At 32.9% G+C, this 25960-nt stretch overlaps 1 protein-coding gene across 7 annotated transcripts in view; it reads right to left on the bottom strand.

Annotated features, from left to right (window-relative positions):
• The window catches only part of Stxbp4 (syntaxin binding protein 4), a 148258-nt gene that overhangs the window by 74417 nt on the left and 47881 nt on the right, over nucleotides 1–25960 (bottom strand). For 4 of the 7 annotated variants that reach the window (XR_013436131.1, XM_005321604.5, XM_013356989.4 and 1 more), the window contains exons 11-12: nucleotides 20436–20525; nucleotides 17102–17167 (exon numbers count right to left, since the gene is read on the bottom strand). Coding sequence is in view for 6 of the 7 variants with exons in the window: in XM_005321604.5 (XP_005321661.2) it covers nucleotides 17102–17167; nucleotides 20436–20525 (156 nt within the window). In the remaining variant the exon portion in view is untranslated. Of the gene's footprint in view, nucleotides 1–5599; nucleotides 5662–5693; nucleotides 6798–9884; nucleotides 10000–17101; nucleotides 17168–20435; nucleotides 20526–25960 lie in introns of those variants that run through there. The other 3 variants (XM_078042266.1, XM_078042268.1, XM_078042267.1) reach the window with 3 other exon arrangements.

Raw genomic sequence — 25960 nt, 5'->3', positions numbered from 1 at the left:
TCATTAAGCACTGACAAGTCTTCATCAATGAAACGATGTAATCTGCCGCTAGGTTACCTTCACCACTTCATGCCTGGGCACTGTGAAAACCACATAAGTGATCACCACCCTGGCTGCTGTGTTCTGCAGTGTAACGTACTCGGCAGAATTCTGGAGGATCGATTTTGATTTTCCTAAAATATTCCTCAAGTCCCACTTTAGACAACAAACCTAAGTACATGGCACACAATAAAATATATCCTCAGTCTCCATACTTCAAATTTCTCCCTATTCCAAATCAACCCTTCTAGCATTGTACACTCCACTCTCTTACCTGATTACCATATCCAAGTGCATGGATTTACCATATTTCCCAGATTAGGCTCTCCTTCCTCCAAGATGCTTTTGATCACGGCATTCCACTATGTATAAATTCTTTCCCCTTCATCTAGTTCTCAGCTGTTCCTCAAAATCTACCTCAGATTTCACCTCTTCACTTCTTTCCATACTACCTTAGTGTAAACCTCTTCTCTTTTTAAATCTTTTACAATATCTGCTCTTCATATTTACCTACATATTGCTATCTTGAACTATCCTTACAATATTTTATTGCCTAACTTTTTAAAACTCAAAGGGTCTTGACTGCCAAATAGAACACAAGCTGTCTGAGAATAAAAACTCAATGTATTCCTAGGCATGAGACCAGAGACCTTGAGCCTATAGAAGAAAACGTAGGTGCAATTCTCCATCATGGTGGCTTAGGACCTGACTTCCTCAGCAAGACTACTAATGTGCAAAAAAAGTAAAATCAAGAATCAATAAATGGAGGGCTGGGGTTGTGGCTCAGTGGTAGAGTGCTCGCCTAGCGTGTGTGAGGCCCTGTGTTCGATCCTCAGCATCACATAAAAATAAATAAAATAAAGGCATTGTTTGCAATTACACTTAAAAAATAAATAAAAATACATAAAAAAGAATCAATAAATGGGAAGGTACCAAATTAAAAAGCTTTTTCACAGCAAAGGAAACAATCAAGAATGTGGAGAGCTTACAGAATGGGAGAGAAATCTTTGCCACATGCACCCCAGATAGAGCATTAATCTCCGGGTTATATAAAGAACACAAAAACTTAACAAAAAACAAATAACCCAATGAATAAATGGGCTAAGGAACTGAACAGGAACTTCACAGGAAATACAAATGGTCAACAAATATGTGAAAAAATATTCAACATCTCTAGCAATTAGATAAATTCAAGTGAAAACCACAGTGAGATTCCATCTCACTCCTGTATGAATGGCAATTATCAAGAATAAAAGTAACAATAAATGTTGGCAAAATGTGGGGGAAAAAGGTACACTCACTCATACATTGCTGGTGAGACTGTAAATTGGTGCAACTACTCTGGAAAGCAGTATGGAGATTCCTCAGAAAATGAATGGAACCACCGTTGGACCAGTTATCTCATTCCTTGGTATATACCCAAAGAACTTAAAATAAGCATACTATGGTGATGTAGCCACATCAATGTTTACAGCAGCTCAATTTACAGTAGCTAAGCTATGGAAACAATCTAGGTGTCCTTCAAAAGATGAATGGATAAAAAAAAATGTGGTATGTTTTCATAATGGAACATTACTCAGCCATAAAGAAGAATGAGATTATGGCATTTGCTGGTAAATGGATGGAAGTGGAGACTGTCTTGTTAAATGAACTAAGCCAATCCCCCAAATCCAAAGGCCCAATGTTCTCTCTAATATGCAGATGCTAACATGTAATAAGCTGGGGGAGGGGGCAGGGAGAAATAGAAGGTCATTGGATTAGACAAAGGGGAATAAAGGGAAGGGACAAGGGATGGGTACAGGAAAGACAGTAGAATGAATTGAATATAACTTTCTTTGGTTTATGCATGAATACACGACCAGTATCATTCCATATCATGTACAACCACAAAAATGGAATCCTAATTAGAGTAAGTTAATACTCCATGTATGTATGTCAAAATACACTCTACTGTCATGTACATCTATACAGAACAACAATCACAACAAAAACCACAATGTACTATGAACAGGTGCTCCACTTAACCTAAAAATGATATATAATCTAGTGGTTAAACCATGAAAAGGACTATTTTGCTTTTCATATATAATGATTGCCTTAGAGAATTTGATTAAGCAAGAAGCTTTCATAGGAAATTCCTTCTTAACAGATTTCGATTTTAGGAGAATTATTAGAAGTACATTTCAGTTAAATAATTACAACTGAAATGTTATTACCATGCTATGAGAAACACCATACAATGAAAAGCAATTTTTTAAATATTTTGTTTAGATATAAATTTTAAGAATCTTTTTATATATCAGGCAAATGAAATTACATGGAAACTTATTTATCAAGTAAATGAAATTACATAAAAACAAAGTGAAGCAAATACCAAAGTTGAAACAAAGCAGTCATATTTAATTTACAACTTTGTTTCTAGTTATTTCATTAAATATGTATGATTTTAAAAGTATGCACGTTAGTTTATATTTCCTTAAAACTTACAATTTTCTACCATGAGTTAACATGCACATGCTTTCAAGGACTACATGCAGGTCCTGTTGATTCCACCCAATTGTGAATCCCACAATTTATGTAGTAACATTTCTTTTTAAGTGTGTAATAATGATAGTCAATCTTTGTGAGTTCAAGAAACAAGGATTTGTTTAGTTTGTATGAAAACAAAACAAAACAAAACAGTCCTCACTTTGGAAATGAAGATTTGGTTAACCTTTCTTTCTGGAGGAAAAGCAGGTCAATCAAATTATAATTAGCTCTAATTAACCCTCCCAAGAGCTGGCAACTTTTTAACCTGCAGGTATCTCACTTTTCAAAAAGTGCAAAATTGATTTCTGCCTCTAAACATAAAAGAAAATCAAAGAAACAATTTTCAGTCTCCTTTATAAACAGAAGTCCCTAATGAAGGACAGACATGTAAATACATCTAGCTGGTAAATTCCATCATGTGAAACTTGTTCTAAATCACAGAAATGAGCTATACCGTGGTTCCATGAAGATAATTTACACTGATTTAAAAGAAAGTTTCAAATAGTGTAAAACTTCTTTTGGGTATCAGAAATAAAATCTTTATTTTAGATATTAAATATTTAGAATCCATCTGAAGCTTAAGATTTAAGGTAGAGCTGTCTTCAAAACAGAAATGGGTTAGTTCCAAATTAACTTTTAAGATTTTAAATTAAAAAAGAATTTAATTCAAATGAAATCAAGATTTTACCAAATTTTGTTTTGGACAAACTTGACTAAGAATTCTAAATTGAAAGCTAGTTATGAAAAGTTCTAAATAACAAAATTCTTAAGCAGATTTGGAAGAATGAATAAATGAGAATAGGTAAGGAAAACCAACAAGAACAAATAAAGGACAAGGTAGGGCATGTCTCAAGGATTTAAGGTATATATAAAGCTACAATAGTAGTACTGACCAAAGAAGAGTTAGATAAAACAGTCATTCACCCAATAAATATTTATTTGAGGTGCAACTAGAAAGATCAACTAGTCCCAAACTGATCCCATATTATGTAAGAATTTAGTCATAATAATGGTGATACCACAAAATAAGTGGTTGCTACAACAAACCATTTGGGAAAATGTGCAAAACGTAGACTTTCATCTCAGAGGACATATCAAACAAATATTCTCTTAGATGAGTTAAATAAAGATGTACGTGTGTGTCGGGGAGCTTGATAAATATATATCTAAAATAAGGCTAGGAGTAAACCTTTCCAGTTATAAAAAGGGAGATATCATAAAAATACAAATTTGACAACATAAAACCACCTATGCCTAAAAAAATTAGAAAAATCAGAAAACTAATTTGTATGCAGGATAAAATATTTTCCCCAGAGTTGGTGTAAATAGGATTAATAACTTTGTAATGTAAAACTACCTCATAAAATGATGTGAGGAAAGGGGAAAAGAGTAGTTGAGAATACAGGAAGAAGCAGGAGTGGGAAGGGATGCAGAGAAGATGAGGGGCACGTGGCAAGAGTGGCACACCATGACTAATAATCACATCAGGAAATTGGATGCCTTCCGTACTGAGGAACGTGATGGAATTCATAATCTGCTTTGAAATCCACAGTCACGGGCAATGTTTTGATATTAAACATGGATGACAGTGAATCGAAGTCTAATATTTTCAAATAGAGTATATATTATTTTCAAATTTATTTATGTGGGGCTAGTCATGATTAGAGCAGTCTTGTTTTGAACTCTAAAATCATTGGTGAATAAATCATTAATACAAATGTCATGAGTCCTATATTGAAGTAAGTGCACTGAAAGTGTTTCTTACACAGTCAACTGCCAAGATAAGGGTTTTATAGTATCAGCTGCCTTATCACTACTTCCTCCTTGGTTAAAATTTACTAGTTTGCCAAACTAATACATATTGCTGCAACATTCAAAAGCGAAATGTTTGGCATCTACATTGATGTTTAAAATATACTTTGAAAGGTGCTTGCATAACAACTGACTATTGGAATTTTAGAGATGTGTATTTGCTTGACTTTAATTAAAGAAAGAAAATCATAGGGAGTAAGTCCACTTTTGTATAAAAATATGCCTCTAACAACTCACCAGCTACAAGATACTTATTATGAAATGCTTTCTAGACAGTGATGCTTTTGCTTGATTTTTCTTTGTTCATAGTTTATTGAGAGCTCCTGGTAGATTGTATATCATGACAAATAGCATGAGAGAGAGACTGCATGAGAGGGAGTGATCACATAGAAAGGGATCTCAGGAGAACTTCCAAGGGCACCCCCAGTAAATTTAAGCCCTTTCCACTTTTTAATGTTTCTATTACATATTAACATCTCCACACTGATGACCAAGTTTCCAACACATAAATCTTTGGGGGAGATTCTCAGACATATAGAGACCACAGCCTCAGCTTGGTCTGCCAGTGCTTGCTTAGAATGGTATGTTCACCTCCAGAGAATCACTAGGTATAGCTGGTGTCTGCGCAAACAGGAATGCCAAGTGGGCTGCCCCAAGGCTATGTCCTCCTGTTTCTCTTTGAAGCAAGCTTTCTTTACCTTAGGCAGTTTCTTGGGCAGAGTCTAATGGTGGAAAATAGAGGAATCATTTGCTGAATCACAAAAAGGAAATTAATATTGAAAAATAAATCCAAACAAGTTTGCTTAATAAGTTTCTCCAATCAGATTGCTGTCTAACATTATAAGAGGATTTTTCCCCCTTTTAAAACAACCTTTTAAGATAATTGTAGATTCACAGGCAGTTGTAGGAAATAACACAGAGAGGTCTATGTTTTCTTCATCCAGTCTCCCCCAAGGTTACATTTTGCATTAATAGAACATCATAGCCAGGAAATTGACATTGAGACAATACACAAATTTTATTCAGATTTAATGGTTTTTATATTCACATCAATTAAAAAAAAACCTGTGAATATATACACTAAGTATAGATCTCAAGGGAATTATGCAGAATGAAAAAAAAACCAATTTCCCCAAAGTAACATTTGTATGATTCCATTTAAATAACATTTTTGAAAAGACAAAATTACAGAGATAGATATGAATAGATTAGTGGTTACCTGGCATTAGGAGAGCAGGTGGAAGGAGGTGTCAATGGCTTCAAAACATTAGCATGAGGGATCTTTGTAAAGAGGATTTTAAGTGAAAAGTAATAGTCAACATTCTGAGGCCAGGGACATTTTACAGTAGCACACTATTAGAATAGAAAAGATTGATAAGTCAAGTATATGTATTTTCTTCCTTTTCCCTCTAAAAATCAGATGGCATCTTAGAATACCTACTAATACTATGATGAAAAAAAAACTACTAAAATTCAGATCTTTAAAGAAGCATTTAGAAGGGAGTAGGCAGTCACATCAATTTGAAAAATCAGAAGCTTCGCTGTTTAATAAATACCCCAAAGAACACAATCTCTCAAAGTGGAAAAAAAATGTGAATACTTCTTGGATAATCACTTATTACCACTGTTCCTCTTAAAAACATACATAATTTGGTCTTAAAGTTTCTTTGGTGCTTCATCCATAAACTACAACAGCTCACCTGCCAGTTGTATCAGCTATTTCTATGTTTATGTTCAAACTTGACTTTCCACGGAGAAGCCCGTGTTGATCTGACCTTATACTTCATACCCTCCTCAAGCATTCAACCCAATCTTTGCACTGGTGGGGCCAACTATAACTCGGCTTATCTGAACCTGGAGAAGTTGCCAAATGAACAATTTCCCAAGTTTCTTTAGGGCAAAGACTGGTTCAGACAAGCTAAATAGTTTGGCTTTGGATTGCTCATCAATTCATGCCTGAGGTCATAACATGATGCTGAAAGAAACTTTAAAAACAACTTAAGTGTGAGAGTAGGTTTTAGAAAGTTGTTGATCAAAGGAAGTTGCTGTTCCTTTTTAAAATGGCCCATGCCTGTTAAAAGTTGTTAGAACTTGAAGAAAAAATAACAACAAGTATAACTTCATGGGAAATTGTGCTGATTATAAAAGAGTAAAGCTGGATTATTTTGTAAGGCATAAAAACTCATAAAAAATACTTAGGTTTTAGAGAACAGCACAGCTAGTTTGTAATAAAATATGTATGTACATATTCTGTAGCTCTTCCTGGTTTAACAACAATGGACTTGATCTTTTCAGTGAAAGAGGATTTCTTCATTTTATTCTTTGCTTTTTCTTAATTTCTTTTCTTCCTCTTCCCTCCTTTTTCCTATTCCCCTTTACTCCCTTTTTTCATTCTTCACTAATTTCTTTTCAAGTCACTGCATTAAATAAAGATAAATGAATTTCCATAATTTAAAACAGTATATGAGCTTGTTAAAAGGGAGACTATTCTGTTTTTAGAATCAGGTCATTATCTTACAATAATCTGATTAAAGTTTAAAAGAAAGTGAATAAAAGACATCTGATTGTGTTCTCTCCCTTTGGAAGCAACTGGTAACCAGTGGGCAATCATCATTTCAACTAATTGAAAATCAATATGGTGGTGTGTTAATAATTAGGTTACCTGTGTGTTACAGTTGGATCTGAAATGTCCTCAAAGGCTCATGTGTTGAAGGCTTGGGCCTCAGCTGGTGGTGGTATAGGAAGGTGGAAGAAACTAGGAGGTGGGGCCTTGTAGGAGGAAATAGCTCACTGTTGGGGTAGGCATGCCTTTGAAAGGTTTTCTTTGTCCCTGGAATCTCCACCTTCTGCTTCCCAGGCATTATAAAGTGAATAGCTTTGCTTTACCACTTGCTCTTCACCATGATGTTTGGTCTCACTGAGGCCCAAAGCAATGGGGCCAAGAGTCTGTGGACTGAAATCTCTGAAACTATAAGCCAAAATAAATCTTTCCTCCTTTAAGTTGATTTCCCCTGGTATTTTGTCACAGTGATAGAAAGATAACATACTATGTGTTTAAAGGATTTATATGTTGTCATCATTGGCATTATAGTGACTTGATGTCAAGATCTTCAAAAGGATACTAAATCAAAGGGCAGAAACTGTCACATTTTTATTCAACTGAAATTTCTGGTTCTTGAAAGTTTTTTAGAGAAGAATTATATACACCACTCGTAATTAAAAAAAATCTTTCAAAAATTGTTAGAAACGAAATTATTCTTTAATAAAACATAAAAGTAGTATTTTCACTAAGACACAGAAACACTCTAATTAAAGTAGGTTTGAGCATGTGCAGTGGCACATGCCTGTAATCCCAGCAGTTGGGGAGGCTGAGGCAGGAGGATCTCGAGTTCAAAGCCAGCCTTAGCAAAAGTGAGGCATCTCAGTGAGACCCTATCTCTAAATAAAAACAAAATAGGGCTGGGGATGTGGCTCAGTGGTTGATTGCCCCTGAGATCAATCCCCAGTACCAAACAAACAAAAAAGAAGGTCTGTACTACCAAAATTCCATTAATGGAGTAATAGCATTTTACATGCATATGAGAAGCTGAATGGTATGCAGGTAATATAATTAAAAAAAATAGATAGTTTTAGTATTCTTTAGAATAGGTTACTTTTTATTCTGTGTTTCTGAAATTAATAGTGTTTTAGTATGTACATATGTGGGTTTATATATACAGACATATGTGTATATTTTTAAGTACTTTTACTAAAACTAGAAACTATACATTAAAAACTACCACTAGTCAACACATTTTTAGCCTCAATCACATTTATATTTTGTTAAGTGTATCACTACAGACTCTTCAGAGATTAAATTACCAAGCTTTCTGCTCTACTTATTAAATCCCATTCTATCATTGTTAAATTTGGCTGAGTATCCTATGTTACCTTTTACATAAATGCCATTGGCATATTCCCATTATCATTGCCTGGCTAAATCCTCCATTACCTATGATCTGGGCAAAAACTTCTCAAAATAAAATATAAATCACCTGAAAACTTGCTAAAATGCAGATTTTGATTCAGTAGGTTTGATGTGAGACATAATACTCTGCATTTCTAAGTTTCAAGTGTTGCTGGTCTACAGCTGCTGTTACTGATCACCTTTTCAGCACTGTCTAGACATGGTGGTCACTCGTTGTATGTAGCTACTAAGCCATCTGAAATAGAGATATCCGACCAAGAAACTGAATTTTGAATTTAATTTTAATTAGCATGCGTTTAAATTTTAAAAACTAAAGAAGCATAAAATATTTTTTCATTTACCAAAACTTTATTGTTTTAGTAGGACTATATTTTATTTTAAACAACAGCACAATTTAAAATATTATTATTGAACTATATGTCTGTGTCAGGCATGAGTCATTTGAGTGGTATACATGAATATACAATGGTCTGGTTAGTGTCAATAAATTAATTTAAATTTTTTCAAGTTAAAAATTGTGCACCAATGTATACACACAGTGTGCTTATCTGAATATTTTATTCAGATAACATGAGTCAATAAATTTATTTAAATTTTTTCCAAGTTAAAAATTCTATACCTGGGCTGGGGTTGTGGCTCACTGGCAGAACGCTTGCCTCGCACATGTGAGGCACTAGGTTTGATCCTCAGCATCACATAAAAACAAATGAACAGAATAAAAATATTGTTTCCATGTGTAACTGAAAAATATTTTAAAAAATTATACACCAATGTATACACACAGTGTGCCTATCTGAATATTTTATTCAGATAGCATAAGCTACAGTGATTCTATGTATAGCATAACTGATAAGTTAACTGAAATATTTCTAATTTTTATTAGACTACAATTAAATTTTTTTCTGTTTGGTTCAAAATTTGTCCATAAAAGTATGCATAGGCCAATTTCTAGATTTAAAATGGAGACATTCTACTAGTATAAAATGAAGTGAAGATGAATTGGCTAGACATATAATCAGAGCAATAAAAAGAAAATACACTGTATCTCATAGTTTATGATGAATGTACATGCAATCTGCAAAGCCATTTGCTGTGTAAGAAACATTTAATATACTTTATACATAAATATATAAATATTTTAGACATAAAATTGGGCCATATGAAGAAACATTTCTGCAACTGTGCAGTGAATTTCATAGGAAACTTCTTCTTAACAATGAAGAAAGAATCAAGGAAACTAGTCATCTGAAGGCAGAAGTAAATGCACAACACTGTAATTTGGCCAACTATAAAATGGCTTGGATTTTTGTACAAAAGAGTAAGTCATTTATAGATGGAGATGGTAATTTCAGTTATGATAAAGATACCAGGAAAGGTAGCTTAAAAAATGAAAAATATTCAAATAAGTCACAAAGCAAATGCAATAGACTGTAGGAACTTTCTAACAATATAAATGATTAATTTATTCAAAATTTGAAAAACATACTTGTTTTTTCAGCTGAAGCTGAGCCACATAATATAAGAGACACTACCTGATTCAGACTTCATGCATGTGTTGTTTCAAAGGACTTCCTAATTTATGATGAAATGCTGTTGATTTGCAGTCTTAAAAAAAAAATCACACTTGCAGTGTAGATATTTTTAACTTATATCTGTCAAAGAAGAGTTTCAGTTAGATAATGAAAAGAAAGGTTTTATCATGATAGATGGTGTTACAGCTATGTTGGATAAAAAAATTTGGATCTGACATTTCAAACAAGAGACTTTTCTTTATTGTTTTATTCCACTGTATGATACACACTAAAAATATTTGTCCTCAATCTTTTGAAGCTGATTGTATGAAAAGTTTCATGAATAAAGTTACAGACACTATTTAGGGTATGTGTGTACATTTTGATTCACCATAGTAATAGTAAAAAATTCGCAAATAATTAATGTAATGATTCTTTGTTGACTGAATTGTACAAGAATTTTTACAAAGACATGCTGTATTTTTAACTTCAATTCAAAATTTTCTTAAAACAAAAAGAATGCATGCTTAATATTTAATAATCAAAGACAAAAAATGTCAGTGTGATTTACATTTTCTCTTCAGTATCACATTGCATGTGAATGTGATATATGTGAAACTCAAAAAGAAAAAATGAAAAAGAAAAAAGAAAGTTTACTTGTGAAGCTAGACAAGTATAAAAATTTACACTATCTGAAACTTTTCATAATATAAAAATTATTTTAACACATATCAATATATATTTTAATTATTGCTAGGATTATATATTTTGGCTACAAAAATTAAATCATTTTTGAAATATGCTTTGTTGATAAATGCTACATGTTGAGTTGCTTTTAGTATATATAATATCCCTTGAATTTGATGCTAATAATGCTGAGTTCATAGGCACTAGTGAATAAACTAAATTTAACAGATGCAGGTGTTAAATGATTTTGCTTAAAGACAAATTATCCTAACAAACTAAAATAGTTTTATCTGTGTGGATGTAAATATTAAAAGGAAAATGTTTGGTATCAAATTCACTTATCAGAAACTATTAAAGTAAATTTGGAACATTTTGTGTATGTGAATCTACTTTTCCAACCCTAAATTTTATTAAATCAAAACACAAATCCAGTGTTTCCAAATGAAAATCTAGTCTAAAAATTGAGGTGTGCTATAAATGTAAAATAACATTAGATTTCAAAGATACAATGGGAAAAAGAATATATAAAATCTAAATTTTAATATCATTGCATGCTAAAATGATATTTTATGATATAATGGATTATATAAAATATATTTAATTTCAGTTGTTTCTTTTTACTTCTTTAAAAGTGTGGGTACTTTAGAAAGTTTCATTGAATTTCTACTTGACACCGCTGTCGTTAAATTTCATTAAATTTCTACTTGACACCGCTGTCATCTTCAGTTACTTCCCAATCTGCTCTCAATTTAATCTTTCATTGTTCATTCATCCCTTCATTCATTTCCTAAATGTCTGAGTACCTACTCATTGCCAGTCACTGCTTTAGATTGAATTCAGAGAACAAGTTGAAGATAGCTGCCCTTAGGTAATTCACCCTTGAGTTGGGGGAATATTGACAAAGAGCAAAACTGAAAAAGTAAATTATATGATTAAAGAAAGCAATCAGCAATACCCAAACACTCCTCTACCACAGTGAGGATCGAAATTCTGGGTGAGAAGAGTTCAGAGAGGAGGTAACTGGAGCAAGAGAACAGTGAGAAATGAGGACAGATGGCAGATCATGGAAGCCCTCGGAGGCTTTGACATTAATTTGAGGCATCTACATGCAGTATTTTTGGCTTTTTCTCTAAGAATTACTATGAAGGAAAGTCCTGGAGAATCCTAACTTGTGTTTTAAAAGGATATCTCCAGCTGCTCTTCTCTAATTAACCTACTGGGGGAAGTGCAGAAGCAAGACCATGTAGCAGGAAGTTATAACAAGGTAGGAAAGGATGATGCCTAAGCCCAGTAATGAAAGTGGTAAAATAGTGTAATTAAAAAAAATTCTACTGGCCCCTAATTCTGTAGGGTCAACAAGTTGGATATGGAATATGAAAGAGCGGGTTAGATGAGAACTATAGTTTACTATTATTATTTTTTTCAACTTGTCAAATCTCTTCCACGGTGCGGATTGTCTAGAATTTTACATCATCATTCTCATGCTTGTATGCTTCAGCCCCAACATATCAATTAACATGTCATTTCCTGACATCTTCATCTATTTCCCTTATGTTCCTGGTCCTTTAATAATGACAATGAGGAGGACAATGATGGTAAAAGAAAGCATATCAAAACTATTATTTTTCAAGGATCTAATTCCTGACAGATTTAGGCTCTTAACTTTCAAGTCCTATGAATAAATTATAAGGAAGATAGGGTTATTACTTTTTGAGACATGAAAACAGGAACATATTTAAAAACAGCATAAAGTTAGCATACAAAGAAGGCCTATTTTGATTCTAAGGATAAGCTTTTCTCTTTTATACTGTGATTCCTATGCTGTTTTCTTTGCATGGAATACTTTCTCCTTTCTTTGTGTGGCCCAGTCCATATGCTACCCTATCTATGAAAAGTTCCCTTATCCCTTCATCCAGCGTTTTGGTTTGGATATGAAGTGTCCCCCAAAAGCTCCTGAGTTAATGCAGGAATGTACTGCAATGAATTATCAGAGCTGTAATCAAATCAGTCCACCCTAGTTTGAATGGACTAACTGGAGGGAAAATGCAGGCAGGAGGGGCATGGCTGGAAGAGGTGGGTCACTGGGGGCATGCTCTAAAAGGATTCATCTTCTCCGGAGCCCCTTCCCTTTCTCTCTCTGATTCCTGGCCACTGTGAATGGAACAGTGCTCCTCCACCATGCCCTTCCACTATGATATCATTCTACCTCACTTTGAGCACAGACCAATGGATTCCATCAACATGAAGTAAATGTCTGAACCTGTGAGCCAAAATAAATGTTCCCTGCTCTAAGTTGCTCTAATGTATTTTGGTCATAGCTACATAAAGTTGATTAACATAGCCAGAATTACACTTTCTTCCTCTAAATTATATGGTAAAAAACAAATTAATTCCATCTTTTAAGATTTCTTCTATTATTTATAACAATCATAATAGTTAATATTTGAGTGTTTCCTATGTTAGATATACATAATATACTATGTATATTGTATCGCTCAATACTTCTAACACTCTTGGAAAGGATCCTATTATCACATTCATTTTTATAGATGAGGAAAATGAGGCTGAGAAAGGTGAAGTAATTTGCTAACGGTTAACAGATAAAAGGAAGGATCAGGAGGATACAAACCTGCATGGTCAAATTCCCAAACCCATTATCTACTACACTAATCCATATACTAATTCATTGTTCAGCACAAGAGTCTCTCTCGCCTGTTCATATATTTTCATCTGTATCCCATTTTTTTTCCCTATTGAAGCCTATTAAATTCTGGTGCATATTATTTATTGATGTGGATCTAACCTTTATTATTATTTTTTTAATAACAGAAACTAGTCCCTACAGAGAAATAAATACAGGAGGGTCTCATGTGGAAAAAGTAGGTATTACTAGAAAAGGAAAATACAACTGCTGTTTTTCTTTAGATTCATGTCTTATATATATATATATATATATATATATATATATATATATAAGAGTTATTTTATAAATATATAAAATAACTCTTTAATGTAATCATTTTATCAAGCATAGTTTCAATTCTAAAGTGCATATGTTGCAAGCACTTAGGGGAAAAGAAAACTTTAACTAAATGTAGAAAAAGCCCACTCCCTAAGAAAACTTTAATTAAATGTAGAAAAATTTAATTTATTTTACACATAAAAATTAATAAGGATAATTTATAAATGTTCAATTTCAGGACACAAAGAAACACTAAAATGTAAAGTCTTGGCCATATGTCCTCATGCAGGTATTAAAGATATAAAATTATAAGAACTAAAAGTACATATCAATAAAGGTACAAAATATTTAATAAAAAAAGGGCCTGAAAGCTGCCTGAAAAATAGAGGATTTCAAAAAACTTTTTTTTATTAGAAAATAATTTCAAATGAACAGAGAGTTCATCAAGAATCATCCTCATCCTCATATTCTTCATCTAGATTCACCAGATTCAGATTTTTCTGTTCATGAATAAGAAATAAGTTTTTTTGCAAACCATTTGTGATTAGAGGTTGTTGTTGCTGAGATTTTGTATGTTCTCAATCTCTGTCATACATCCACATTCATATACACAAATAAGTGTGTTACATATACATACATACATATGTAACACCTATACATGCACATATTTTTTAAACCATATGAGGATAAATTACTTATATCATGGCCCTTTATCCTTAATAGTGCAGTATTTCTAAGAATAATGATATTATATAACCACAGTTCTGTTAAAGTTCAAATTTGATTCGATATTTTCCTCTATTCTACCACTTGTATTCCAGTTTTGACAATTAGCAGTCAGCATTCAATTACTTATGAGCAAGAGTATTCGTTTCTTCTACTAGCCAAACTATTTATGTCCTTCTTAGCATTTTTTTTCCATTCTAGTATAGAATCCAGTCTAGGGTCAAGTACTGTATTTAGTTTTCATAACTGAAGACTCTTTAACTTTTTAGTGTTGACTATTTTATCACCTTTTTAAAAAATGGTATTGACATGTCTGAAGCATACAACTTCTACACATATGTGCATACACACATACATACACCCACACTCACACACATTTAAAATGAAATTTTCTTTCCTGGGTTTCTCTGATGTTTCTTCATGATTAGAATCAGGTTACACATTCTAGAATACTACACAGGTATCCTTTTCAGAGACTCACATTTGGAGTCATAAATTGTTCTTCATTGGTAAAATCAACTTTTAGCACCAAAGTATTTTCTGATTATTCTACTATATAATTACTATTTTCACCCTTGTAATTAATAAGTGGTTTACCAAGTATAACTAATTAGAACAAATGAAAAAATGTGAATATGTAGATAAATTAAAATTTCTCCCTAAATTTACCATCTAAATTTGTGCCCGATTCAGTCTTCACTAATAAGTGAATAATGCTCATTTCCTAATCTAGCAGCTTCTCTGCAGTTAGCAGTCAGCATTCAATTGCTTAGGAGCAAGAGTATTCCTTTATTCTACAAGCCAAACTATTTATAAATGGTATGGACTCATAAATTACTATCTTTTTAATGGTTTATAATTTATTAATATACTTAGTAATTTTGGGAAGTTCTTCCAAATTTGGCCAACAGAAGTCCCTTCAAGGTACTTCCTTATGACACATCATTACCACTTTGAGCACCTTCTTGTCTTCTGGCATAAGATGTTCCAGTTTTCTAATGTACTTACACTTCCCTATCCCTGAAAACTGTCATTTCACCAATAGGAGCCTGGGTTCCTGTAGTGGGAGATGGTATCTGGAAATTTAAATAAGGCTCTGTGCTCATTAGATTCAGGTTCTCTTTTAATTTGGGAATCTTTTCTTGAATTATAGTTCTAAATATTAGTGCTATTCAGTTGTTCTGGTTCATTTCTACAAGAAATTCTTATTTCTTTATTTCATTTTCCTGATTGTTTTCTTCAATACTTATTCACTTGAATGTATCTTCCTTGGGCTCCTGGCAATTTAGATTTCAATTCTGATATTACTTTATTTTTTTCTATTTCTTTTTTGAATTTTTACCAACTTTCACCTCAATTTTTTCTGTTTTTAAATTTCAATTCTTGATATTGCTCTTTTAAATTTATGATATGAAGTTTTTTTTCCTTTACCCCCATGCTTATTATTGTATATAATAATTGAGTTTGGAGGGTTACATTACCATTTTCTTCAATTTTGTGATTCCATTGTTTTGTAAAGTTTTCATCAGGAGTAACGCTTTAATTCACATCATTTGATTTCTGCAGTTGTTTGATAATAATAAAGACAGAATTTTTTCTTTCTTTCATTTTTTTTTTGTTTTAATTTCATAGCAAAAAAGAGTTCTTAATTCAAGAGCACCCTCTTCTGTGCGGGTTTTTTTTTTTTTTATGGATCACGTTATTGATGGTCATGGGGTGGGGTGGGATAGATTAGTATGTCTTGTTTCTATCTCATTTCTATAAAATCTTAATCCACACCCCTCCCCATATGCCCTTCTTTCCTGCCATTGCCTAATCTCTAAGGCCTTCCGTCCATTCTCTATTTACCTGATCCTTCTGCAGAAGCAAAGATTTTCTGAGGCTGCTGCTTCTAGATGCACACTTGAAGTACTACTTCTTGCACTTAGTGCAGAGAACTATCAAGTCCTGACTCATACCCAGAATTGTAGCATTTATTATTGCAGTTTCTGATTTCTGGGGCTGATTTTGTTTGCTTTTCATCTAATTCCCCAGCTTCTCTATACTCTTTTTCAGTCTTTTGAGCCTTCTTTCTTCTGCTCTCTGTTCCCTAGGTTTCCCTGGCAGGCAAGATGTAGGAATTTAGTTTGTTTGTTTGTTTGTTTGACTTTCTTCTGTGAAGGCTTCACAAAGTCATACTGAAGATATGATTCCTGTATGACTACATTATCTCTTTGTTGATTTTATGTTTTCTAGCAGTATAGGGGGAAAGAAATTAAAAATCAAGCCTCTCCATTGAACTTTAAAGTATTATCTTAACTCTCTACTCCTATTTATATTTTATTTGTATTTGTGCTTTTCTTTCATAATGTATTTTTTTTACTCACATCAAATTCTTTGAAGAGTAGGCAGAGTGAAACTAAGTTTTTTTTTATTAACAACTAAATGTCTTGGAGTTTAATTTTATTTTGGATTATTTTGCTTTCCTTTAATAGAATAAGGTATGTATAACAATAGAAAGGGAAAAAAGAAGGAAGACAGACAGAAAGAAAGAAAGAAAGAAAGAAAGAAAGAAAGAAAGAAAGAAAGAAAGAAAAGAAAAGAAAAGAAAAGAAAAGAAAAGAAAAGAAAAGAAAAGAAAAGAAATGAGATTGGTCATTTTGGTCAATGGAAAGCATTTCAAAAAGGAGTTCTGACATTTCTTTGAGCAACAGTAGCAGGATGTTAATGCAGATACAGTCTACAAAAGTGATTTTTTTTAAAGATATATACCATTTTATACTAAATAATTTGCATCAGTAAACTCTGGGATATTATAAAGAAGCACTGCTTTAAATTATACCTTGTTTACACACATGCACAAGACAGACATATGCTACATGTACTCACTTGTTTCGCATTCTGGAGCTCTTCTGTAAGTTGTTTTCTTTGCCTCTCTGACTCCAATAATTTTGCCTGTATTTAAACACCTTGAATTAGTAACTACTTATAAAGGTATACATCAGTATAATTTTTGGTTCTTTATTTCAAAGCTTATGAATTCCCTACACTTCAAAAACTGCTATAAATCAAAAATGTAGTTCCCAGTCACTTTCCTGGCTTTACACACATCATTTAAAAGTAATTAGGTATCTATTGTATAATTGTGATGTGAAGATATTTTTGCCTCAAAATCTGAGGTCCAAAAAAGTCAATCAGAATCCAATGTATAAATATTGACTAAGTTTTGGACAAGAGCTATCTTCACCAAAGAGCTTCTAAATATGTTATCATTATATTAGCTAATAATATGTTAGCATTATCATTAGGAATTAGAAGTAAAGAGAGAACATATAAGATTGGGTTGACTATTATTTTATTAATTTAAATTTAACTTACTCTTAGAAGATTGTCCAAAAAAAAGAAGATAGGACAGGTATAAGCCAAATGTGATATAAGAGTATTAATGCAGAGTAAAATATTATTATATTTGAAGTTAAAATTAAGGCAAGCATATATTATAAACAGTCCAATTTTCTTAAATATCTTTTAAATAAATCCAAATTTTATTGATCAACTCAGAAATAGTAACAGTAATTTAAGAATTGTTTTACTACAAACCTGAGGAGAGGAATTACTGAATGTTAAATTGAGTGGTAAAAGATTCATGGCAATATTGCAATGTTTATAAGAGGCAATCTGTTTTCTGGAACAGTTCAGCTCACTCTTGTCTAAGAGGTGAAATGAAGGTATGTGAAGATGAATATAATATAGTGATCTAATGAACATGCTGCAGATCAGGAACCACAAGACTGCTGGCTCTTATGCTTTTATGTTCTGGAATTCACCTTCACTCTTTGTCCTCTAGGCTTTTGCATCTGTGAATGGAAAATATCTATTCTCATTCACCTCTCTGCAAAGTAGCACTGCTGTGAATTCTGCAAAAAAGGCTATAATTTCAGCCTACAGTGCTTTTTTAAAGATTATTTCTACAAAATAAAAACCAGCCATTGGCATAGAATTATCTTGGTGTCATTTTTAATTGTACCAAAAGTCAGACATGAAGAACAGAGATGTCACAGGACAATGAAAAGTGATGACAGAGCATCTCCATACTCAGAACTTCCCTTAACAACCTGTGTGTGTGTGTGTGTGTGTGTGTGTGTGTGTGTTTGTGTTATGCTACAAGAAGACAACTGAAAATATAAACATTACCTCAAAAGTATTAACTGCATAGTACAATATTTTGTATAGCTTTTAAAAATCATCTTCAGTCAATAGGTAGATTTTGAGGTAAAGGTATTTATAACATGTACAATTTGTTTTATCTGGGATTTCAGCTTTGCCACAATCGGATTTGTTCAGTTACATTTCATGAACTTCAAATGTGACCCTAATTTATTGTATGGCTCCTCAGAGAACCTTGTGTAAATATTACATAACTATGGATTATATAATTTTAATTTAAAATTTTAGTAATATTAATGTTCAAATAAAAACTGAAATATATCATTAAATTTAACAATGATAAAATTTAAGAAAACAGAAGATTTAGAGTCTGAAAATTCTGATATTCACATGATTTACTTATTTATGTAGCGATATGTAAAGTAAAAATGGTATTTTATCAGGGTAATCAACATTGAAGATGTTTTTTTTAAGAGAATATGAGGCAAAATCCATCCATTTATTTTTAAAACTAAGTTTCTATTTTTCCATCTCAACTTTTGTTACAAAAAAATGAGGAAAGATAATAATAACTTCAAAATTATTAACAGAAATATATAAACTATTCCTATACCAGTGAAATGCTTGTAAACATCTGGAAAGAATGTAAATTGGCAAAGTCTATGAAAGGAAATCTGATTCCATTATAGAAATTTCTATGTTTACATATCCTTTAATACAGCAATTCCACTTTCAGAGATTTATTCTATTTAGATACTTATACAACTTCCAAAAAACATCTACAAAGCTTTGAAAGTGTAATTGGTTTTTCTTATATTTACTTATTTATTTATTTACTTTTATGGTGCTGGGGATTGCACCCAAAGCCTCATGCATGTTAGGTGAGCTATACCCCCAGCCTGAAAGTGGAATTATTTCTAATAATGGAAAGAGCCTAACTATCTATCCACAGAGAACTGGCTACATAACCTAGTAAAGAACTATTCATTGTACAGAATAATATGGCAGATCTATATATATTACCTGAAAAGCTGCCAAAAATTTAACTCTGATAAAAAGAGAAGACAAGTTGTAAAAATGTTTCACTGTATGAAATAACTTATAAAAAATTAAAATACACATATACACTTTCTTTTCTTTTTCTTTTTTTGCTGTTAAGACTTCAGATTTTTAGAGCAATTTTAGGTTTACAGTTAAACTGAGAGAAAGCACAGAGATTCCCCAGATATTCCCTGACACCACATATACATTTATTTTTTGAAACAGGACTGGCTGGGTACAGAAGCAGTCTGAAAAGATAAAAGAATTTTTTTTTTTTAAATAATGGCTTCTGCTAGAGGGTGGAACTGTAAAAACTAAGGGAGATGAGCAAGAATTCTTTCTTTTTTTTTGCTGCAAGTTATTCAACAAAAATAAAACAATTAACAACAGAATTTCACTTATTTAACAAAGTAATTTAAACTATATATTTCTAAAGTGAATTACTGGAAAATAAAGCAGCTATGTTGCTTTTCTTAAAGATCTGAAAAACAGAATGGCTTTCTGTAAAAAATGAGGATATAATTTAAATTTACTATTCTACTAAAAACAGAAAGAAACTATCTAAAGAGAATCCACATGTTACAGTATATTTGGGATGTGTAATCTTTCTTTCCATAAATCATACTGCTTAATTTCAATTATATTAGCAAAACATGATGCACTTTACACATGCCCCTGCACATGGGAAAAACGTTTCTCAGTGAACATTGGAGGACCAAAACTCTCACAGCTTGCTTTGTTGCTCTTCATCTAATTCTGCTATTGCTACCAACAAGAGAAGAAAAGTAGCTACATCAGAAGGCATAAGAAAAACTCACTGTTCACACTAAATATGGATATTGCCAAGTAGAAACACATGTGTGAACTAAGAAATTAACTCTCTAAAGACCTATTTGCTATTAATATTTTTATTATTAAAAATAAAATAGCCCTAATACTTCAGAATCCAATACAGGTTTGCTGTTTTTCTTTTTTCTAAAGAAAATGTAAGGAAACTAAACAGGAGGTTGGTTACCTTCAATAAGTTCACTTCCTCTAAGGCATTATTTCTTTCACACCTAAGTCTTTCCATTTCATCTGCTTCTGAAGAGTCACAGGGCAAAAGCTGTCAACATTAAAAAATAAGAGGAACATTATATATTAGATGGTAAATATGAGGCCTAACCAAAAAAAAAAAAATCTCTTCTGACTTGTCTTAGGCTTTTGCATTCTACTAACAAAATTCAGTTTCTTACTTTGGAGTTGTGGATTAGATAAAAGAGAATACTAAAGTAATCTGGCACAATTCCAGATTGTAAGTTTAACCTTACATTGCTGTAAGAATTACAATTTGAATGATTAAGAGATAGACATAGTCTGCAAATCCATTTATGATATTTATTTTAACCAATATAATTTTCCTTAAAAGTTCGAACTCCATGACGGTGTTTATGATGTCAAGTAAACACCAAAATGTGTATATTATCAATTAAGATGGTTTATACAAGCTTAGTGAAGTATGCTTATTAATTCTGTATTTGGTTTTAAACCCAATGAAAGACAATGCAACAGCCAAGTGGCTTAAAGAGATTCCTGCACAGAAACTGTGGATTGAAGATAGTATTAATAATTCATCTGCTAGAGAATAACAACAAGCAGCAAAGATGACAATTTCTCTTACGTATAGCATGATTTCTTTGACAATGAATTACTGTAGAAAAAATAACAATCTAAGCAGAGAAAAACACATAAATCTGATTACAGTCATCTTCTGCATGGAAACTACGATAGAACTTGAAAATAGTACAGAAAATATAATTTAAAGGATTAAGTTTATTAAGTGCTATAAAGGATTGCTATATTAAGTATGGGCTTAAAACACAGTCCTTTAAATAGGAGACACAAATGTAGAGTAAGGAAAAGGTAACAAAAATTATTAATAACATCAAGAATCTAATGGGAACCTATTAGTGTAGATTCATTGCTAAGGACTATTCAGTATTATAGCTTTCTAATAATCTTGTCACCATTTTACAGAAGAGAAAACAGGCTCCAAAATGTTGGTAACTTGCTAAGGTTTCATAGTCAATAAATGGTCATTTCACAGTAGTGCATACCTGTAATCCCAGAGGTTCCAGAGGTTGAGGCAGGAGGATCCCTAGTTCAAAGCCAGCCTCAGCAAAGGCAAAGCTGTTAAGCAACTCAGTGAGACCCTGTCTCTAAATAAAACACCACACAAGGCTGGGGATGTGACTTAGTGGTTGAATGCCCCTGAGTCGAATCCCAGGTAAACCCCCTTACACTAAAAAAAAGAAAAAGATTCTCACAGAGGTCTTACGTCATACTATTTAACAAAAATCAAGGTGGACTAGACATTATCAGATTTGCACTGTATATCTGAGAACAACAGAAGTAAGAATTATTCTTCAAGTTTTCCCCCTAAACATTATTGACTTCTTTTGCCCTGCCACATTAACATTTGAGTATTATGGCCATTATCCATAATGAAAATGATTTCATACTTTTTATCTGTTGCTCCAACGTCTCAGAATTACTCAATATGTACATTCATAAGAATTGATTCTTACTTTAAAAATATTTTTAGTTGTTGATATATTTATTTATTTATATGTGGTGCTGAGAATCGAACCCACTGCCTCACACATACCAGGCAAGTGCGCTACCACTGAGTCTCAGCCCCCGCCCCAATTCTTACATTTTTTTTAGATTGATATTTAACATATTTTCAAATGTAACACTATTTCCCAAAGCATGTTCTAAAAGTCATTAACTAATTTTGTGTAAAAGCAAAATTGAGTGGTAGTAACAGTGGTATAGAAAAATATAAATAATAGAAAAAATATATAATTATGATGCATTAAAATAATAATAATAATAGAAGGGAGATCAGTAGAGTAGATCAAGTGAATGAGCTTAGGGGATGGAGGGGAGAGAAAGGGAAGATACTGGGGAATGAGATTGATCAAATTATGTTATGTGCATGTACAAATACATCATAACAAATCCCTCTATTATGCAGAATCATAATGCACCTATACAAAATTTTTTAAAAGTAAAAAAAAAATTCTTTCTGCTTTGCTTCCTAATAGTCTTATTATGCTAATGAGCATGTACATTTCCAAAAAGAAAAAAATAATTTAACAATTTGTCCCTTTCTTCAGTAATTTGACCATACTACAAACCTCATTCTTTTGCCCCTGCTAACCTCTATTAATTTGTTTTATTTAGCTCATAGAATTCATGTCTGCAAAGCACAATTTAGGAGATACAGCTACTTAACATTCACATGGGCCTAGTCAAAGTTTTTATCCTGAGAAACAAGAGAATTCAGAAGTCTATATAAAATTTTAGATAATGAATGTATAACAATTTATTGAGAGAAACTATGGATTGGGATTTTAGGAATGTGATCATTAACTTTTAAAACAATTTTTTTGTAGATTGTAGACGGGCAGAATGCCTTTATTTTATTTGTTTTTTTTTAACGTGGTGCTGAGCATCGAACCCAGTGCCTAGCACATGCTAGGCAAGCACTCTACCACTGAGCTACAGCCCCAGCCCATTAACTTTTGAGCTTAACATCATGGATGTAAATCACACATAAAAGAGGGAAATGGATGGCATTAGAGCAGATTATGCTAAGTGAAGCTAGCCAATCCCTAAAAAACAGATGCCAAATGTCTTCTTTGATATAAGGAGAGTAACTAAGAACAGAGTAGGGAAGAAGAGCATGAGAAGAAGACTAACATTAAACAGGGATGAGAGGTGGGAGGGAAAGGGAGAGAGAAGGGAAATTGCATTGAAATGGAAGGAGACCCTCAGGGTTATACAAAATTACACACAAGAGGAAGTGAGGGGAAAGGGAAAAATAATACAAGGGGGAGAAATGAATTACAGTAGAGGGGGTACAGAGAGAAGAGGGGAGGGGAGGGGAGGGGAGGGGGGAGAGTAGAGGATAGGAAAGGCAGCAGAATACAACAGACATGAGTATGTCAATATGTAAATCAATGGAAGTGTAACTGATGTGATTCTGCAATCTGTATACGGGGTAAAAATGGGAGTTCATAACCCACTTGAATAAAAGTGTGAAATATGATATATCAAGAACTATGTAATGTTTTGAACAACCAATAAAAAAAAAAAGAAAAAAAAAGAGTCAATGGGGGAGTCAAAGCACTAGCCTAAACAATCAGAGGACAAACCATAACTTTAATCCTGTCACTATTTTGGACTACTCAACATAAAAACTGCAGCCAGAGGATTAGCTATAGATGCTATTTGTTAATTCTTTTTTAAAAATCCCTTTATGCTCGCTGACTTTTTTTAAAAAATAAAATTCTATTTAAATATATTTCAGCTAATCAAGCAACAAATAAAAAGAACTGTTGCTATTTAACACCAATAATTCCAGACAGATGCTTGATTTCAAATCTACCTAAAATGCTTTAACTTCCCTCTCCTTACACTGTAAATCCCTTTCCTCTGGGTCTCACATCATCATTTGTGACTCTCAGGCTCCTTGACCTTGAAACAGCTGGCAAATAACATTAGGAGGCATTTCTTCTCTGCTTTCTCCAGTTTCCCTCTAGAGAAGCTGAGACACTGTGAGTCACTGAATTACGCTAATAGGTCTGCGCTCACCTCTCTTTCACTGTGGCTCCACCATCATCAATTTAGTTAGTTTTGATTTCCGTCAATTCTGGACAGATACTATTCCACTGGCCACATTCCCTGACCTAAATTCAGGTTAAACAGAACAAAACAATAACTTCTGTTTCAGTCTAATTTTATTGATAAGGTTTTATATTAGGAACCCATTCAACTACCTCCTTTCCTTATAAAATTGAACTGTACCATTCCAGTCACCTAAAAATGTCTGTGTATCCTCTTCTGATCTATTTCCCCTGCTACTTTTCACTTCTTGTGTTTTATACAACTTTCCTCCCATCCCCATATTTCTAAAATAATTACAAGCAGCTTCACCAATCCAACTGCTATTTGACAAAGTAAATGCCTCTGCTAACTTTCTTAACCTCTTTGCTAAAGCCTTTTTTTCCTTGAAATTCTCCAGGGTTGTGCTATGCTACCATCTCACCTACCCTTCTGAATAGTTAAGTTGGTCTGCTTCCAGTGACTTATCTTTATTTTTGCTGCTTAACTGGGAGAAGGGAGAATGTTCCCCAAAGAATGTTCCTTTCCCCCTTTCTTTCTACAAACTGGGTGATCACCTTCACTGTTATGCTTTAACTATCACTCTCCTAAACATTCCTTCTCCTGGTGTGAAAGTTCCCAAATTTCAATGGCCTTTGGTTATTTAACACTTATCAGTAACTTGGATTCACTCTCTCTAAAGCATAACTCATCATCTTCTCTACCTTGAATAAGGTTTTCTCCTTATTTTCCTCTATCTCTTAAGGTATCATCATTCATAATCATCCTAACCAAAACTTTGGCGTTATCTTTGTTCTTCTCCTGGGGTTCTCACATCTAAACGGTAAGTTATGCTCTACTGATGATATACTCGTGGTTGTTTCTGGTAACAACTTAGATTTGTCTTTCGTTTCTTTTATATTTGTCTTTCATTTCCTTTATATTTTTCCTGCTTTCACAATAGTTTAGTTCTTATTATCCTTTTTTAGATTTTTTTTTTGCATAGTTCAGTATTTAGAATATCAACCACCAGTTTCATTCCTTTCCTAGGTAACCAATACATACAATTCCTCTTTCTAAAATAGTAATTTGATCTTGGCACTATTCTCCTAAGTGGATTCTTAGTATGGGATAAAAATTAAACTTTACATTTAATGTTTACCCTTTAAGATCTAACTTCTGTCACCTTCATGTACCAAATTATCTTTTTGAAAAAGTAAACTACTTTCTGCTTTCAATCACATTCTTTTTTTTTCCTGTACACTCTAATACTCTTATCATTCTATGCTCACCTCTTAAGCAGACAGAATCCAACTTACCATTTTAAACTAGTTCAAATGCTAACTCTGTTATGAATCTTCCCTAAATGTTTTAAGCTATTGTTATTATTATGATCTTATACAACACACTTTTTTAACCATAATTATTTGTGTACATGACTTTCCCATATACCGTAAGGGCCAGATTTTATCTATCTTAATAACATGTGCCTTGGCACCTGAAACAATGTAATGTGTACTGTAGCTGTTCAATATATATCTGGTAGATGTTATTTTTTTCTGGTACTGGGGACCGAACCCAGGGACAATTTACCACTGAACTACAGCCACAGCCCCACCCACTCCCTTCTTTGAGACAGGGTTTCCATAAGGTGTTTTAGGGCCTTGATAAGTTGCTGAGGCCTTAAATTGTGATTCTCCTGCCTCAGTCTTCAGAGCCACTAGGATTACTGTTGTATGCCACTACGCCCAACCAGAGCCCAAACTGTGAAAAGTCTGCTCTAGGGAATCTACAGTGTTCTCACTGTGCTTTTAAAATAATCCATTCAGATTACTGATTATCCTGATAAGACTGTCACATTACGATGGGCTACAGTCTGCTGTTGCAAGG

The sequence above is a fragment of the Ictidomys tridecemlineatus genome, chromosome 3 (assembly GCF_052094955.1).
Source record: "Ictidomys tridecemlineatus isolate mIctTri1 chromosome 3, mIctTri1.hap1, whole genome shotgun sequence".
Classification (NCBI taxonomy): domain Eukaryota; kingdom Metazoa; phylum Chordata; class Mammalia; order Rodentia; family Sciuridae; genus Ictidomys; species Ictidomys tridecemlineatus.
The sequence above is the reverse complement of the archived record's forward strand: the minus strand, read 5'-3'. Positions and strand labels throughout refer to the sequence as shown.